The sequence below is a fragment of the Tenrec ecaudatus genome, chromosome 13 (genome assembly GCF_050624435.1).
Source record: "Tenrec ecaudatus isolate mTenEca1 chromosome 13, mTenEca1.hap1, whole genome shotgun sequence".
Classification (NCBI taxonomy): Eukaryota; Metazoa; Chordata; class Mammalia; order Afrosoricida; family Tenrecidae; genus Tenrec; species Tenrec ecaudatus.
In genome coordinates, this window is record NC_134542.1 from 110,327,998 (window position 1) to 110,347,068 (window position 19,071).

A 19,071-nucleotide genomic window follows, 5' to 3' on the forward strand; every position below is an offset into this window, starting at 1 on the left:
AGAAATCCCAGAACATCATCTTGTGCTCATGTGGAACCTGTATGTGAACCAAGAGTTGTGTGTACAAAACAATAGAATACTGTATGATTTAAAGTCAAGAAAAGTATGCCTCAGGGTCCTGCCTTTCACTATGCTTATTAAATCTGTATGCTGAACCAATATTCAGAGAACTAGGATTATATAAAGAAGAATGGGACTCAGGGTTGAAAGAGGGATTATGAACAACCAATGACATGCAGATGACACAACCTTGCTTGCTGAGAGTGAGGAGGACTTGAAGCCCTTGCTGATGAAGACCAAGGACTGCAGCCTTCAGTATGGATGACAGCTCAAAGTAAAGAAAACCTAAATCCTCACAACTGGATAACACCTGATAAACAGAAAAAATGAAGTTCTCACGGATCGTTTCATGCTGGCATTCACAATCAATGCACATGGAAGCAGCAGTCAAGGGTTCAAAACCCTTTACCCATTGCAGTGGGTAAATCTGATGTAAAAGACCTCTTTAAAGTTTTGAAAAATAAGGATGTTATAGGACTAAGAAGTGCTGACCCAAGCCATTATATTTTCAACTGCCTCATGTATATAAAGTTGGATGGTGAAGGGTAAGACAAGAAAAATAACCCATGCATTTGAATTTGGTGCGGGAGAAAAATATTGAAAGTACCGTGGACTAGGAGGCGAGAATTCACCTTACCTACTTAGGACATATCAGGAAAGACCAGTCCCTGGAGAAGGACATCGTGCTTGGTAAAGTAGAGGTACAGCGAACAAGAGGAAGAACCTCAAGGAGATGGATTGACATTGGCTGCCAATGGGCTCAATCGTAAGAACAATTGGGAGGATGGCCCAGGACAGTGCAATCTTTTGTTCTGTTGGGAATAGGGTCACTATGTATCAGAATGGACTTGATGGCACCTAATGAAAACCTCACTGATTAAGGTAAAGGAGGACATCTAAACAGAGAATTCAGGAAAAATGACATTAGGTAACCTGGGAGAGAGCTCCGAGAATATCACATGTGAGAATGAACAATAATTAAAGATGTTTCCTACTTTAGGGTGAAAAACTTCAGATAGCAATAGATATGACAAATATAAAATACCTTGATGTATATCGCACAAACACACTTATGTGATCATAAACACTGAATGGCTGAGATCATCTTGTATGTCATTAAAACAGCATCCATCAGAGGTCACAATGGACAGGGTCGATGTGGAAACCCCATGATATGAATGGGACTCTGCCCCAAACTCACAGGTTACCCTTAAGGCTGAAACTATGAAATGCGAGAAGCTGACTGCTGTACCAAGGGTATAAAGCCAGCAAGAATCAGACTATCCGAGACTAGCATTACCATACACTATTTCAATGCCCTTCTTGCTTTATGACGGGTCAGTCTGATAGTCCTGGTTCTGACACTGTGAATGAATGCTATGGAAAGTGTTGCCTTATCTCCAAACCCTAGTGTTTGTGTAAATAGTGGCCAGTCACTTTAAGCAGAATGTTCAAACTATAGAACACTATTTATTTGATCAAGGGACATCATTGCTAATATCACATGGATCTTAGCTCAAAGCAGAGCATATAAGGAAGATGTTTAGTCATGTTTTGTTGACTATGCTGATGCCTGGGACTCTGTGGACTATAATAAACTATTCAGAGTCTTGAGAAGAAAGGGAATTCCACAACACTTAACTGTGCTCATGGAGAACCTGTACATGAGCCAAGAAGCGGTTGTACAACGGAACAAGGGAATACTGCATGGTCTAAAATCAGAAAATGTGTGTGACAAGGATGTATCCTCCCACATACTTATTCACTCTTTATGCTGAGAAAATCATCAGAGAAGCTGGGTTACATGAAGAAGAATGTAGCATCAGGAGAGGAGAAAGGTAGACAAGAGTTAGGAGAACTTGAGGCACTTGCTGATGAGTATCAAGGACTGCAGTTTTCAATACAATTCAATGTAAAGAAGACCAAATTTCTCACAGATGGACCAATCAGTAACATCATGAAAAATGTTGAAGTTTTTCAACATTTTACCTAGGTTGGATCCACAATTAATGCTCAGGGAACCAGCAATCAAGAAATCAAAAGACAGGTTGTATTAGGTAAATCTGCTACACAAGACCTCTAAGGAATATTGAAAAGTAAAGTTGTTATTTTAGGACTAAGGGGTGCCTGACACAAACCATGGTATTTCCCATTGTCTCATAGATTTATAAGTTAGACTTTGAATATGGAGAGTACCATGAACTGTTAAAAGGACAAACAAATCAATCTTGGAAGAACTACAGTCAGAGTGCTCTTTAGAAGCAAGGATGGCAAGATTCCCTCTTATATACTTGGTATATGTCAGAGAGAGAGACAGTCCCTGTAAAATGGCATCATGTTTGGGAAAGTGGAAGGGCAGAGACAAAAAGGAAGGCCTTTAATGAGATGGATTGACACAGTGGTGGCAACAATGGGCTCTTGGCATGGGGATGATTTTGAGGATTACACAGAGCCATTCTATTTTACATAGGGTTGCTATGGGTCAGAACAGTCTTGATTACACCTAAAAACAACAAAAACAACAGCAGTTGTTATGGATTTAATCTGTACAGGTCAATGATTCATGTACTACAGTTTGTAGCCAGCCAACAATTGTATAATCCCATTTTCTCAACTGTGTTTTAAATCCATTACCATTGGTCATATTAATGACACCATCAGGAGCATGAGCTTATGTCCCAAGGAAATAATTGATAATGTTCTCTAATATAAAATGACAATACTGTCTGTAAGGTGAACAGAATATAAATCAGAGATATATGAATGTCTATTTGGGCTTGCACTTAATTCTAGCCCCAATCAAAGAACAATTAGTTTTTATATTATGGCCCTGCTTGAAACTCTCTCTGATGAAGAGATGACTAAAGATACAGGTGCTATGGAATGAAGGGACTAGATGGTGCCTGGCTATCAGAAAGAATTGTATCTAAGGGCTTACGTCTTGTCTTCAAACGAGCAGCCATCTAATTGAGGCATCAAGTCAGTCCACATAGAAGAAGCACACCAGCCAGTGTGATCTAAGGATTGAAAATAATATAATCCACATCCAAAGGAAGTATGGGTCAGAGCTTAAATTGTGAACACCTATATTACAGAAGGCTGTGACGGACAGTGGAAGCCCCAAATCCACTTACAGGATCCACACACAGATCAAGCCTCTGGTGATGTGATGATATCCTTCTGACCACACTCCAGGATCGGAATAGCCATGTTATCAGAGTATTGCAGGGGCTATTATAGTAGATATGAAATCACAAAGTCAATCTCACTGTCATCTAGTCAATTCTGACTCACCACAAACCTAGATAGAGAAGCCCCAGTGACCTAGTGGTTCCATGTTGGGCTGTGATCAGCAGTTTGAAACCACCAGCCGCTCTGCAGGAGGAAGACAGCTACCGTCTCAGACCCCAACAGGCGTCGCTTCACTCCGTCCTGTAGGGTTGGCATGAGCTGATAGTATATATATCCAGGTTAAAATGCAACATTTGATTTGATCCCCCGTTTGACCTATTTAAAAATTCCATCAGTTAAAAAAAAAGTGAAGGGGAAATACACATGGATTAAGCCTCTGCGAATCCTCTCTGAACACTGACCCGGGGTTTCAGTAGCGTTGCTATCATACAGAATACACTGGAAAGTGGGCTTTGGCAAATGAAAGACCTTATTTTTTTTGAAAGACCTTATTATTTCATCTCTTTTTGACCCATTTGAAAGTTATTCTGTTTTGAAATTGTTGTTAGCTTTTCTGACTCTTTTGTTTCTTGTTTCCGTGTGTTTTCCCTATATGAAGTTCAGGATGGGTGCATCTATAGAAACAGTACCTGGATTGATGGTCCCTTGGGGAGGGTAATAGGGGATGGAATGGGGATGGAATGGGAAGCTAGTAATAAGGCGTACAAGAAAGAGAATATCCTAAAGTTGATTGTGACAATGATTGTACAACTCTTCTTGATCTTCCTGAACTATTGAAAGGTATGATATTTGGAATATGTCCCAATAAAACTTTAGTATAATATAACAAAACATAATATAAACACACACCTTAATTTATAGAAACAGAGAAGAAGAAAAATAACTAGAGTATTGGAAAATATGTTTTTACTAAATAGCCTCTTCAATTTTGGGTCTGTAATATATGCACTCTCAGACTCTCTGCTCTGTGGATTTGTTTTTTCTGATAATGAAGTGGCCTGCCATATTGCATATATTAATTTGGTGCACTAAGTGAAGTCTGATAAAACATTTGGCAATCAGAACATGAAATTTGACTCTTTTCTTATTATATTCAAGATTATCCTCTATGCAGTCTCTTCCGTAGTTAATATAAATAACTATGATCTTAGATTGCTATTATCACATTTTCTGATATCCAGATGCAATCACAATTTTCATATAAAATATATATGTTTAATAATTTTAAAAGGGGAAAAAAGAGAAAAGGATAGTTCTTCAAAGTGAAGACTGTATTAAAAACAAATGTTTTGATTTATCTTTTTCCAGTCAAATTTCTCTGCCCAGCCACAAGACCTCACAGATGCAAAAATAACAGAGTATGCTTGCAGCCCGAGCAAATGTGCAATGGGATTGATGACTGTGGGGACAATTCAGATGAAGATCAATGTGGCGGTAAATCGCACCAATCTGCTCTATTCAAGTCTGCAAAACACTATAACAATGTCATGATTTTCAGTTATAAAAAATGTATCCATGTGGTATGCTTGAAAGTATTTCTCTTACACATTTGATCTTCTGATATAATATAAAAATCATCATCTGTCATATAACCTGTGTAGTACATATATACAACTCTCTCCAAAGTCCTTTTTAGTCTATAAATCTCAATTGATGATAACTATTTCAGTTGAGAAAAACTATGTTGAAGAGAAACAGTATGACATTTAACCATGTACCTTGTTTAATGTTCAGTTCTTAGAGGCATAGGAAGTTTTGTATAATTTTATCTATCTTACATATTAGTTATATACATAGTTATATACATAATGTATATTATTTATATACATTTTGTATAGTTGTATAGTTGTATAGTCAAGAGGTTCTTAAAACCAAAGGCTTTACTATAAAGTATATGGCAAATGGATTTGATGAAAAAATTTGACCTGAATCGATCTTGAATGAGTTCTATAACATTAAAAAATTCTAACTGAGGATTTATATCCAAAGTTTTTCTATAAAAACAAGGTGTGGGAAAAAGCTGAAAGCATGGTTATGTTCTAACCATAAAATAAAAGCAACTGTAAATTCATTACACATTTGGTTCAAGGATTTCAAATAAAGAACTGTGGACCCTTATCAGCCATAGCATTTATTAAACTATTTTTGAAATATGGAACATTTTAGGTGATCTATAGATTTACTTTAATTCTTTGCTGTACTTATCACTCTTTCCCTACTGACTTTCTAGATAAGCTTATACATAAGGCAATACCTTGCAAAAAAGATGAATTTGCTTGTGGCAATAGAAAATGTATCCCCATGAACCTCCAGTGTGATCAAATTGATGATTGTGGAGACGGTTCTGATGAGCAAGTCTGCAGAATAAGTGAGTATTTTGTCTTGCTTAACGAAGTACAGTAACACAGAAATCCATTTTATGCTGAAATATGATTAAATTTTACTACTATGTGAAAAGTTTGCCCTTAAAAAATCCTTTAGTAATGTCCTTTTATTTAAACCTTTGAGATACAACCTTGAAGTCCCTTTGAAAACATCACCTAGTTTCAGAAACAATAAGTGGAAAGTTGAATTTCTGATGAGTCTTGTCAGAAGGAGCCCCCGTGGTAGACTGTTGACATGCTGAGCTACTAACTAAGAATCTAGTGGTTCAAACCCACTACATGCTCTGGAGGGGAAAGATGATCCATTGTTTTCAGAAAGATTCGCAGTCTGATAAAACCTACATGAAAGTATTTCTGAGTTCGGTAACATCACTCTAAATCAAAATCACCTTGACAATTTTTAAAATCTTATTTTTAGGCAATAGACCTAGTTAAGCTAAGATCTCAATATTCAAAAAGAGACTTTGGTGTCAACCAAAAAGAAAGCCTAACTACATCCATTAATATTTTATATTAAATACATTTATCTAGTCATTTTTAATGATACAGTGATATCTAGTTGAATGGTGGTAAAGCTATTAATAATTTAGACAGTGTTCTATGTTGTAATTCATTTTTAAAATATTTTCAAAAAAAGCATCATGTTTATTTCAGTGAGGGTGCTATGATACCTGATGAATTATTAGATTCAAATTGTTAATAATTTATTGTTTACTTAATGCTTGGTATTTGATTTGGCATATCAAAAAGAAATAATTGCATTTATGATTATAAATTCAGTTTGCTCCTAAAAATCACAGAATACTTACTACATTGGAGAATTTTTTTAATGGATATATCTAAGTTTTCCCTCGCTGGTGATAAAAGCCTTATATGTCTCAACCTTGACATTACTCATATATTTAAATCAATTTTAAAATACTGAAGTCATTTGTGATTAATAATGCTTAAAGTTCTAATAGTCAAAATGTTTGTGTTTCTTAATAATTTGATTTGTTTAAGCAATTTAAAGCAAATTTGTTAGTATGCTGCTCTCATTTGTTTTTATTACAAAATATTTTACAAATGGAAAAGGAATGAAGTGGTGACTATTATGACAGAAATTACACAAAACCCAAAGCTTACTCCAACTGTATTGTAGTCCGTGGGCTGTGGAGCATATGAAAATCTCAGCTGGTATGCCTCATTCATGTGTCCAGGCTAAGGAAGCATCGGGACCGCTGGCTCAGCTTACTAGCCTGAGTAATGTGCTAGTGCCCTTGATCAAGCCCTTCAGAGCTACAGTTTAAACCAAAACCAACCCACTTCCATCGAGGGATGCCAACGTGTCATACCCTTTATAGATATGGTTTCTGAGGCTATAAAGCCTTATAGGAGCAGAGAGCCTCATCTTTCTCCTGCAGAATGGCTGGTGGTTTTGAACCATGTCCTTACAGTTTGCAGTCAAGTGCTCACCAAACAATGTGAGGGTTTTATTATTATAAAATAATAAGGGTTCCTGTATTATAAGTTAGGTTAGTAATAAGTAAATCTCTAGGTAGCTTATAGGACATATTCTATGCTTTCAAAAGGATGTAGACACCTACATGGTTCTATTAAAACATACACACACAGTTGGGAGTGTAAACAATGTATGAAGGAACGGGGATGGAGCACTAGAACTGACTGTGATTACCCAACTCTTTAAAAGTGATTTATCTATGGGGAAAAGAAGAAAGCAAATGTTCTAAAATCAATTGGGGTAATGATTGTATGATTCTTCTTGATATAATTAAGCTATTGAATTGTATGATATGTGGATTACCTGCCAATAAAACACACACACAGTCATTAGAATTATTGACCCTTGACTTCTTATTAGAAATTAGTGTGACTTAATGACAGCTGTAAGCATGGCTGTTGGTAATTTGGTAAACAATACTAAATGTAAATGAGTTCACTTTATCTGGCTCTATAGCTTTAAAAGCAATGAAGTCTTATAGGGAGAATAGACTTAAATCTTCTACATTAAAAGGAGCTAGGTACAGAATACTAAATGTCCTTTTCAAATTAAAAGCTAAACTTCCACTTCAGGAATTAGAATTGTATCAGTGTCAACATATTTTTAAATCCTAGACCCCACTGCATATTCCTGTGAGGAGAATGTGAATCCATGTGGAGACAATGCCTACTGCGATCAAGTAAACACATCTGTGTTCTGTCGCTGTAAGCCTGGATTCCAGAGGAACATGAGAAACAGGCAGTGTGAAGGTAGAGTACATCACCTTGACAGCTTGCTCTTAAATCTTTGGGTTACAAAAAGACTCACAAGGCTGCTAAATTGTGAGATGACAATTAAGACTGATTTTCATCAAAACTATGTGTTTCTATGGGGTGCCATTTTACCTCTGAGTGTGAAGCTCAACTTCTGGGCTCAAGAGCTTGTTTGCCTGTACTGCTAAGCTAACCACCACTGAGGCTGCAGACTTGCAGGAATTTCAATTGCTTTGTAACAATTCTGTTTTGAAATGCAAATACAAGAATTATGATTTCAGGAACATTTGGATAATTAGACCCATTTCATGAAAAAATATTTTATGGTGATCCACTTCTATGCAGATTTGGCTATTTGTTTTATTGCAATAGGTACTGCACATTTAGACACTTGTGGTCTCTCGTCCTGATACCATAGCTTAAACAGCATTATAAATGATCAAGATATGCCTTTTTACGTTCAAGGAAGTGTATAATAGATACCTTTTTTTTACATCTTATTAGGGCCTCATAAAACTATTATCACAATGCATACGTATACATACATCAATTGTATAAAGCACATCTGTACATTCTTTGCCCTAATCATTTTCAAAGCATTTGCTCTCCACTTAAGCCCTTTGCATCAGGTCCTCTTTTTTTTCCCCCTCCCCACTCCTCCCTCCCTCATGAGCCCTGGATAATTTATAGATTGTTATTTTGTCATATCTTGCCCTATCCGGAGTCTCCCTTCTTCATTGGTGCTACGTCGCACCCTGAATGACTCATCTCCTCTTCTAGACCACTCTGTGAGGGGATCTCCACTGGCCGACAAATGGGCTTTGGGTCTCCACTCTGCACTTCCCCCTTCATTCACTGAGCTAGATGGCCACTTGTTCACATTCAAGCCTTTAAGACCCCAGACAATAACTATCTCTTTTGATAGCCAGGCACCATCAGCTTTCTTCAATATATCTTAAATTATTGTAGCTCATTCAATAATTGAGCATATTTGACATGCAGACCCTTAAAGTGAGCGATGTGCAAGAGTAATGTAAGTCAGGGCTTTATCTATGGGGTAAAGCAATTGAGACCCATGTATATTTCCTGCAAATGTCATCATGAACAGTGATATTTATGATTATCTATTGCGGTGACTGAAGTCTATGATGGTTTAAATGGCTAATGCCTCCTGAAACTATCTGAAACCATCTGGGAGGATCATGGATGTAGCCAGACATAACCTCAGAAGACAGATTTGATGATCTACTTCTGAAAAATCAGTCACTGAAAAGCGCGTACAAAACAGTTTGATTCTGACATATATGAGCTCTTTAGCTTCTAAACGAGAAACTGCTTTCAGCTTGGGTATTGTGATTAGAGCCAAACCTATATTGTCTAAATCTGGCTTAGTTAGAATACAGTGATGTATTCAAATGATTTTACCTGCCAGTTTATTTCTATAGTATCTATTTATGATAGTTTTGGGTATACTAAACTGCTTTTACATTGTCAATCAAAATGGAAGTGTTGTAATCAATAAATTATGCTTACATAAGAGGAAGAAACTAGTATCTATATCATACTTACGTTGAGTTGTGTGCTTTTTCGGATTATGTATGATACATTACATCTCCTTCCTTATATCTCTTGTTTATTTTTTTCCAAAAATTTCCCGCCTTAGGAACAGGTATCAGCTTCAGTTGCTGTGCTGGTCCAGATGGATGGTAGAAAGAACAGCCAAAGTGCTTGTACTTCCATTTGTTCCCATTCGTATTGGGTGGGGTTACATAGGCAGTGGTGGGTTAGCTCAACCCTTGAATAATAGAGCTCTAGTCACTGTCGACTCAATTTTTGTCAGAGTGAAAGCAAATCTATCCCTTCAGAATCGGGAATTCAGGCATACTTCTGGTGGCAGACGTAAAATATCTTGCTGTGACCCCAAATTCATAGAAGCCTGGGGATTTTGGTAAAAGATATAACAAAGGTGCTTGGGTAGTGAAATTTTTTACTTTCAGATGGCCACATTGGTGTTTTCATTAGCCATTGCCATCACATTGATTTCAATTCAGTTACCCCACACAGAGTTTCTGAGATGGTACCCCTTCACTAGAGCGAATAGACTCATCTGCAACAAACCAATCCGTCTCGCACAAGAGTGCTCGTTAGCAGCAAAGGTGGAGAGACTTTGTGTTACATCCTTTGGACATGTTGTCAGGAGAGGCCTCTCCCTGGAGAAGGAGAACGTATTTGGGAAAACAGAGGAGCAGCAAAAGAGAGGAAGGCCTGTAAGGAAATTTATTGACACTTTGGCTTCAACTATGGGTTTCAGTCTGGGAATAGTTGTGAGCAAGGTGCACGATCAGGCAGTGTTCTATTGTGTTGGGCGTGTGGTAACTCTAGGTAAGAAATGACTGGATTGCACTTAATAACAACAACAACATAAACTGCTAAAAGGACCAAGAGGGGCAGTGAGGAAGAGGAAGGCCCTCACGAAGGTGAATTGACAGCATGGCTGCAGCAATGGGCCCAGGCCTGGGAACTGTTGTGAGGCTGGCACAGGCTTGGCCAGTATTTTGTTGTTGTGTAGATGGTCACTAAGGATCAGTACCAACTGGATGGTACCTAACAAAAGCAACAGACATGCTACAAACATTCTAAGGACATAAGTAACCTAAGAAGCTAGACTATATGAAGAAGAACAGCATTGGATTGAAGAAATGGGTATTATGACCTGCAATGTGTAGAGATTGTACTTTGCTTTCCGATAGTGAAGAATTATTACTAATGAAGCACTTACTGATTGAGATCAAAGACTGCAGTTTTCAGTATGAATTACCTCAACATAAACAGAAATCCCCCCACTTAGAACAATAAGAAACACCATGATAAAGCGGAACAAAACAGGTCGTCAAGGATCTCATTTGACCTGGATCCATAGTCAAGGGCCCTGCAAACAGCACTTGGGAAATCAAACAATACAGTGTTGTATTGGGAAATCTCCTCTATCAGGTCTCTTTAGTGATAAACACCAAAGATGTCACTTTGCCTTTGAGCCTCACAATATTGAATCACCTCCCACGCAAGAGAAAGCTGGACAATGAATAAAGAAAATAAAGATAAATTGAAGAATTTGAATGATTACATTGACAAAGAATATTAAATATTCCATGAGTTGCCAGGGGAACCAATGCACTTCTCTTGGAAGAAAACCAGCCAGTCTGTAGACCCCTAAGAAGTGCAGACCTTGAGACTTTGTATCATGTATTTTGGACCAGTATCAGGAGAAACAAGTTCCTGGTGAAAAGAGGCTCAGCAAAATTAGGGAGACAGTCAAAGAAAGGGATTGCTACTGTGCTGCCGCACAGACATACCTCGAACAATGGTGACAACGGTGCAGCATTCGGCAATGTGTCATCCTGTCCTGCGTGTCACTGTGTTTTGGAATCCACCAAGGGCACCTGCAATAAAGTGCTAGTGGCACACATGCCATTTTCTCTCTCTATGACATGAAAGGCACGTAAATATTTGTTTTCTTTATACCATTGCCTCCTTTTTCAATTAGACACAGAAGTGGATCTTCATGAGAATCCGTAAGTTCTCCTTGGGTCAGATGGCATCTCAAAGAGCAGAATCAGAAAACGTCTTTGTCTCAGCACCATTCTATGCGGTTGTCACTGTGAAAGCCCTTGTCTTCCCCACTGAGTTCTTGGAATAGTTTTTTATGTAGAACAAAACATGATTATGACTGCGATTACTCATAAGCTCTCTAATTCAAAGAGTGGTCAGTTTATTTCATAACTTTATGACACAAGCAGGATACCGATCTGTGATAGAAGAAACCGTGATGATGCAGGGGTCAAGTTCAGGGTTGTTAAGAAAAGGCTGATGGTACAACCTACCTGATGGCCCTGTGAGAGAAAAAATGAGAGATCTGCTCCCATGTGGATTATGGCTTCTGTAAACCAGTGTGTGTGTGTGGGGGGGGGGGGGATCTACCCTGTTAGTCGAGGTTGGTATGGCTTGAAAATTAATGCAACTGCACCTACCAACAATAGCAATATAAATTATAGCCAGAACTAAGTAAGATACAGGTTGGGAGGAAAAGTAGCCAAAGAATGTAGATAAATTCATCAGAATCACCTGACCTCAATCATAAATATGCTGAAGCCATTGAAGTCAGATAAATAATAAACATAGTTTTTAGACGCTTTATATAGCCTCTCTATAGCCATTTTTAAGACATTTCACTTTATGGATATGCACCCAGAAAGATTACTCTAGGCCCCAAAGACTTTCATTCTCCTAAGTGCAATCTAATCCATAGTGCACACCATTCTGACAAAAATAAATCCTGTATGAATCCATACTTTATAGGCGCATTCATGCCTTCATTCTCTGCCAGGCATTGCAATAAATGCTAGAATAAATAATGCTGTTTGTCTTCAAGGACTGACAATCAAATAGGAAAGATGGATTTATGTCCATATAACTTTAATACAGCATGATAAATTCTGAAGGAAGAAGAACACAGAGAGACTAAGGAGATAATCACTCTTGGATAGTTTTACAAGAAGAAAGGAAGGGTTCATTTCAGGTACATGTGGAAAGATGAATAGAAGGTATCTGTGTAAAAGAGAGCAAGTGCAGTGGAGGCCAAAGAAGTAGCATGTTCCATGGCCAAAGTTAGACCTCAAAGAAGAAAAATCAAAAACAAAAGCAAACGTTTTGTTAATTCTGGCTCATGTGAACCTTATAACACAGACTAGAACTGCTCCATTGGGCTTTTAAGACTAAGATCTCTATGACAGTAAACATTCTCATTTTTCTCTTAAGGAGTAGTTGATGGGTTTGAATCTCTAACCTGTCAGCGAACAGCCTAAAGGTTAACCCACTGTCTCATCAGGGCTCCTGTACAAAGGTATAGAAGAAGATAATTGGAAATAAGCTTTAAAGAAATGTTAAAGAGGTTATTTGCGTGAATGATGATACTAGAAACAACTGATGTGCTTGTTTTATTCTTTTAAATAGATTAACAAGCAGTTTAAAATCAATTAATGAATTACTATAGTGGAACTTATAAAATGATGACAGTATATTGCACAGAAATTTCTAACTTGATAGTATGAAAGGACTAGTAATCATAAGTTGAAGGAACAAAATGGACTTTTTAGAAATATGAAAAAATGGAAGCACTAAATGGGGTACAATCATACTATTTTCAGTTTTTTTTTCTCTTCCAGACCTTAATGAATGTTTGGTGTTTAGCACATGTTCACACCAATGTATTAATATGGAAGGATCATACAAATGTACATGCAACCAGAATTTTGAAGAGAGAAATAACACGTGCATAGCAAAAGGTAAGGTTATGAACATAAGTATAAAAATGACTATACGTTTTCTTTAAACTTCTAAAATAGGAACTTATAACAGGGAACTGCCACAAGTTGGATTCAGAAGGCGACATAAAAAAGGGAGATAATTTCTGATGTTAGATGGATCTTGCCTTAAAGCAAAGAATACCAAAAGATGTTTGTGTGTGTTTCATTGACCATGCACTGTGTGGATAATAAACTGTGGATATCCTTGAGAGAAATGGGAATTCCAGAAGACGTCATTGTGCTCATTTGGAACTTGTATATGGATCAAGAGACAGTTGAGACAAAAGGAAAAAGACATACTGCATGGTTTAAATTTGGAAAAGGTGTGCATCAGGGATGCACCCTCCTACCATACTTGTTCAATCTGTGTGCTGAGCAAATCATCCGGGAAGCTGGGTTCTCAGAAGAAGAAGGTAGCATCAGGACTGGAGGAAGACTTGTTAGCAACCTGTGATATGCAGATGACACAACCTTGCTTGCTGAAAGTGAGCAATTGAAGCACTTGCTGATGGAGATCAAGGATTGCAGCCTTCAGTGTGGAGTACAAGTCAACCTAAGGAAGACCAAAATCCTCACAGCTGGGCCAATAGGTCACACCACGGTAAATGGAGGAAAGTTTGAAGGTGTCAAGGCTTTTGTCTTGCTTGGATCCACAATCAATGCTCATGGAAGCAGCAGTCAACAGATCAAAAGACACATTGCATTCGGTAAATCAGCTACACAAGATCTCTTTAGCATGTTGAACAGCAAGGATATTATTTTGAGGACTAAGATGGGCCTGATCCAAAGCATGATATTCTCCCTGGTATGATATGCATGAGAATATTGAACATTGAATTAGGAAAACTGATGAAGAATAGATGCATTTGAATTGTGGTGATGGAGAAGGATTTTAAAAGTACCACGGAATGCTCAAAGCACATACTGATCTGTACTGAAAAAAGAAAGGCCAGAGTGCTCCTTAGAGGCAAGGACAGCAAGCCTTTGTCTTACATACTTTGGTCCTATGGTCTGGAGAGACTAGTCCCTGGAGAAGGGCATCATGTTTGGTAAAGTGGAGGGGCAGCAAAACAAAAGAAGGCCTTCTATGAGATGGAGTGACACAGTGGCTGCATCTATGGGCTCTGGCAGAGGAACGATTAAGAAGATGGAGCAGGACCATGAAGTGTTTGGGTAATGGTCAGGGCTGGCTCCATGGTAACTAACAGGAACAAAACATAGTTATATACTGAATTTTAGCAATAACTTCCTTCCTTATAATATAAATTTATATTGTAACTCTTATTAATTTGGGTTGCTCTTTTTATTAATTAAGCTAATTTATAATTGTTTCTAGATAAGACTCTTAAATATATGGCTACTGTTAAAATCACTTTGCATTTGAACAATTTTTCAGAGATAAATGTATAAAGACTGAAAAAATATAAGATAACTTTTAGAGAGGTCTTCTCTTTTCTGTATGAAAAATTGTGAAAAGGTTAAGATATTTTTTAAAGATTAAAGGTTAATGTTTTAATGATAATTCAACTTTGAGTAATGCTTTAAAGGTTTTAAAACATTATGCTAATCAAGACCCCCATGACAAATATACATGTATGAAAATAAAAATATATGTATATAAGTAGATTATATATATGGCAGTTGAGTTTTTTAAGATATAAAGTGCTCGCATGTTCTAATACAGAGGTCCTTACTAATCATTTCCAGTGACCTATACAGTATGTTGGACCTTTTAAAACAGAGTGTTATTATAAGAGGCAGCACCAAGAGGTGGAGAGTTGCTTATGGGTTGTGCTGTTAGCTGTACTTATCCTTGAATTCCAATATTACACTTTTTTTCTGGCTATATGGTATTGAGACACTTAACCAAAAGCTCTGGAAGTTCCTGATCTGTCCAAGGGGGATATTTTCCATTGTTGATGATAATTCTGAATGGCCAAGCATTATGCATGCCACAAGATAGGTAATCTCTAAGAGAGAGCTATGGCAAACATTGGGTTGAAATGCATCACCTCTTTTAAAAAATCACAGATACTATATACACATGACAATCTATTTAAAACTCTCAATATTTTCAGGATTTATATAAGAATATTCCTTTACTCAATATGAATGATATCAATATTGTAGGCACCTCCATTTCTGGCTAAAGAGTTCCCCTTAACATAATTTCAGATAATAAAATTAGAGTACCTTAATATGGATCTCTTGGTATAAGGTAGATAAAATAACATTTATGATTTAAAAATCAGAAAAAAACAAAACCTCAAACTCACTGCCATTAAGCCAATTCTGACTCACAGTGGCCCTGATAATCTCCAGGGGGCAGCTCTACCTATCGGTAGGGTCACAGGAGTTCAATATATAGATACTGGAGACATTAGGCATAGCATATGCCAATTTCATTGCTTGGTTTTTTGGTAATGTCTAATCATGAAAGTACACTAAATGCTCAGAAACTTTTAAGTTTAATACATATACAATATAGTGTCTAGATATTCAGAATTAAAGTATTAGAATATAGTATAATTGTTATTGACCAAATAGTAAGCCCTTCCCCTGAAAATGGTGCCTTCTACAAATATCTAATTTCTAGCCATAAATGAGCTTTCCACAAGAAAAATCTGCATCAGTAGTCTGAAATGTTTAGGTAAATGGTTATTAGAAATTATAAATCATGATTATAAAGTATAACCATGTTAGCTGATTTTTATTGAATGAGAGAATATGTAATAAAAATCAATATAATTTGAAAGTATTTGATGACCTTTACTTTAGTTAAAACTTATTTTATTTTTGTATTCCATTATAATAATCTCCAGGCTCTGAAGATCAAGTTCTCTACATTGCTAATGACACTGATATCCTGGGTTTTATATATCCATTCAACTACAGTGGTGCTCAGCAACAAATTTCTCATATTGAACATAACTCAAGGATAACAGGGATGGATGTGTATTATCAAAGAGATATGATTATTTGGAGTACTCAGTTTAATCCAGGTGGAATCTTCTACAAGAGGCTCCATGGCAGAGAAAGCAAGCAAGCAAACAGTGGCTTGATTGTAAGTAAATAACATCGAAAGTTCCTGCCTTCCCATTTTCCTTGTTTTGTTTTCATTTTACTACCTCAGAGCATAATGCCTGCACATTGGAAAGTAGTAACTACCCGGTCTTTCCCCCAGTGCTCCTCTCATCTAGAAATAAAGCTTTGTACTACTTATTTACCTTCTATAGCTGTACATAAATTATTTTAGTTTCATGATTCTAATGTAATAGTAATGCACTTACCTGTAGGGTATAAGAATTATGATGAACACTACAGACGATTCTATGACATTTATATGTCACAGCAATTTCAAGTGTATTAGGGAGTCCTGGCAGCACTGTCAGATAAGCATTGCACTGATAAATCCAAAGTTGGTGGTTCAAACCATGCAGCTCCCAAGGAGAAAGATTAGGCTGCCTGCTCCTATAACGATGCACAGTCACGGAACTATCACAGAGGGCTGTTTTGAGTGGAAGTTGACCAGATGGCAGTGGGTTTGGTTTAATAGTTTTGGGTTTTTCAAATATACTATGAATATAGGCCCTTTGCATCATGAAATGAGATTGAGTCTCATCACTGTATTTTTAGAACATAGTCAAATATATTGTTTTGTCACAAACACAACTTTTATTGCTAAATTCTGTAATGTCAATGTAATAGCCACACAGAACTCACAAACAATATTCATGATTAAGGGTTTATTAAATAATCTAAAAAATAATCTAATCTAATTCAGGTGGAAATTCTCAAGACAAAGTTCCATCAGTATATGTAACTAAGTTCTTTCAGGACTGATAATAAATACCCCAAGAGCATACCACTCTGCTGTAAGCCCAACCCAGAGACCCTCAGCTCCAGTTCCATGGGTCAACATATCAAACTCCCCTTTTCAGTCCCTAGACTCTACGGCCCAGAAGCTCCCACTCCACAAGTCAGCCTCCTGCATTCAGCTTTACTTGCTCCGTGGGCTGGAAAGTCCACCACTCTGTCTCATGTATTCGATTCATGGTCCTGCTATTGCTGCTGATGTTCCTCTCCCATTCCTCTGAGGCCATGGCTTTGTTCTGGATCAAGGAGGTCCACAGCGCTAGGCTCTCGTGGTCTCAAAGAGAATGGGGTATTCTTGTTGGTAGAACACCTGGCCCTGTTACTCAGAGGGCTCATTTTATACCCAACACGATTACCATCACAATGAATCCTGTCCACAGTAACTCCCAGGTGAATGAATGCTTATCAGTCTGCTCCTCTGCCTTCTTATCCAGATCTTACAGGAAAAGGTCATGTCCTGGGTGTTAGAGATTTGAGCTAGAAAAGCCACATTAAATAATTCACTGCCCCTGCATATATGCAAAGGAAATAGTCTCATTCTTTTAAATACTGAAAATGTACTCCTCTCTTAGGAAAGAAATGAGATCAACTCAAGATCATAACAAATTCTTTTGACTGCTGATAATGATTTCCTTTGAGAAAAACAAAGTAGAACATTTGTTCAAATTTTTTTGAAGATTATGCTTTTTATTTTTTGAGAGGATGTCAAGTTGTTCTGCACTCTATGTTTTGAAGATACCTGAGGGAAAGGCACTGGGAAAGGGGGCGGAATGACAGAAATATGCTAAGTTTTATGGGGTTGGTCCATTCGTTACAGCCAAAAATGTCAAGGGCTCATATAGCAGAAAACAATTTAAGTTCTGCATTTCCAAAGGTTCAGCAGTACTTATCTGGGAATGTCCCTGACCACCACCACCACCCCCCTTTTTTTTTTTTTTTGCAATAACAACTACTATAAATATATTAATTACCAGAATACTATTTGATGCAAACCTGAAACATATTTTAAGTACAACAGTAGCAGATCAACTACAGGATTTTAAAAGAAGCAATATTCATTTCAACGTCGGGATTAGACTAAATTTGTTCAAAATTTACTGTTAAGTAAAAGTTTATACATACCAGAGTTGTTTCATTAACACATCCTCCTGCTAAGGGGTGGAAATTCGCTTTATTTCTGTCAAAAACAGGTCTAAGTCAGAGTCAACATCTTCACCAGATCAACCTCTTTTCCTTCACTCACAGATAATGGTCTACCTTTCTATGAGACCTAATGTCATTCAGAGTCCTGGTTAAGTTTCCAAATGCAAACACACTGCCTTCAAGTTCATTTCAACTCATAGCAACTCAATCGGAGAGAGTAGAAATGCCCGTGTGGGTTACTTCCAAGACTAACTCTTTACAGGGGGGGAAAGCCTGGTGGTTAGTAGCCCATGCATCACCCACTGTGCCACTGGTGCTCCTGTTTCTCAAATAGGACTCTACTCTGGAAGCCACTGACCCCCTACACGACACATCTATTATTATACATACTATGGACCATTGCCTTAGACTGCTTGGGTGTGAACGTTGGTCCTGACACTAACTAGTCTTTTAGCTTTTCTGCATTCACTTCACGTATCTTTTAGTTAAGGTTATTCTTAGTTCTACTTCCTGAAATGATACGATAATTAAATGAGCATGTACATTTGTGTAGGCATTAAAATTTACTTTACTCATCCTTGCAGTGATGGGCATTTAGGTTATTCTTACCGTCTTTCTACTGTGAACGACACTGTTATGAACATGGGTGTGTGTCTATCTACTCAGACTGTTCGTAGAGGGATGGTGTGTTCTATGGTGTTTCTATCCCCCTCTTGTTTGAGGAAGCAGCTTCCTCAAAGGCTCTACAGCAGTGGTTCTCAATCTGTGGGTCGGGACCCCTTTGGGGGTCGAAGGACCCT

At 37.5% G+C, this 19,071-nt stretch overlaps 1 protein-coding gene across 1 annotated transcript in view; it reads left to right on the forward strand.

The window, feature by feature from the left end:
• LRP1B (LDL receptor related protein 1B) overlaps positions 1-19,071 on the forward strand; it is a 1,653,255-nt gene that overhangs the window by 1,525,291 nt on the left and 108,893 nt on the right. Inside the window, exons 73-77 of the mRNA XM_075529151.1 lie at positions 4,561-4,686; positions 5,483-5,620; positions 7,752-7,886; positions 13,112-13,231; positions 16,075-16,316. Coding sequence (XP_075385266.1) covers positions 4,561-4,686; positions 5,483-5,620; positions 7,752-7,886; positions 13,112-13,231; positions 16,075-16,316 — 761 coding nt within the window. The remainder of the gene's footprint in view (positions 1-4,560; positions 4,687-5,482; positions 5,621-7,751; positions 7,887-13,111; positions 13,232-16,074; positions 16,317-19,071) is intronic.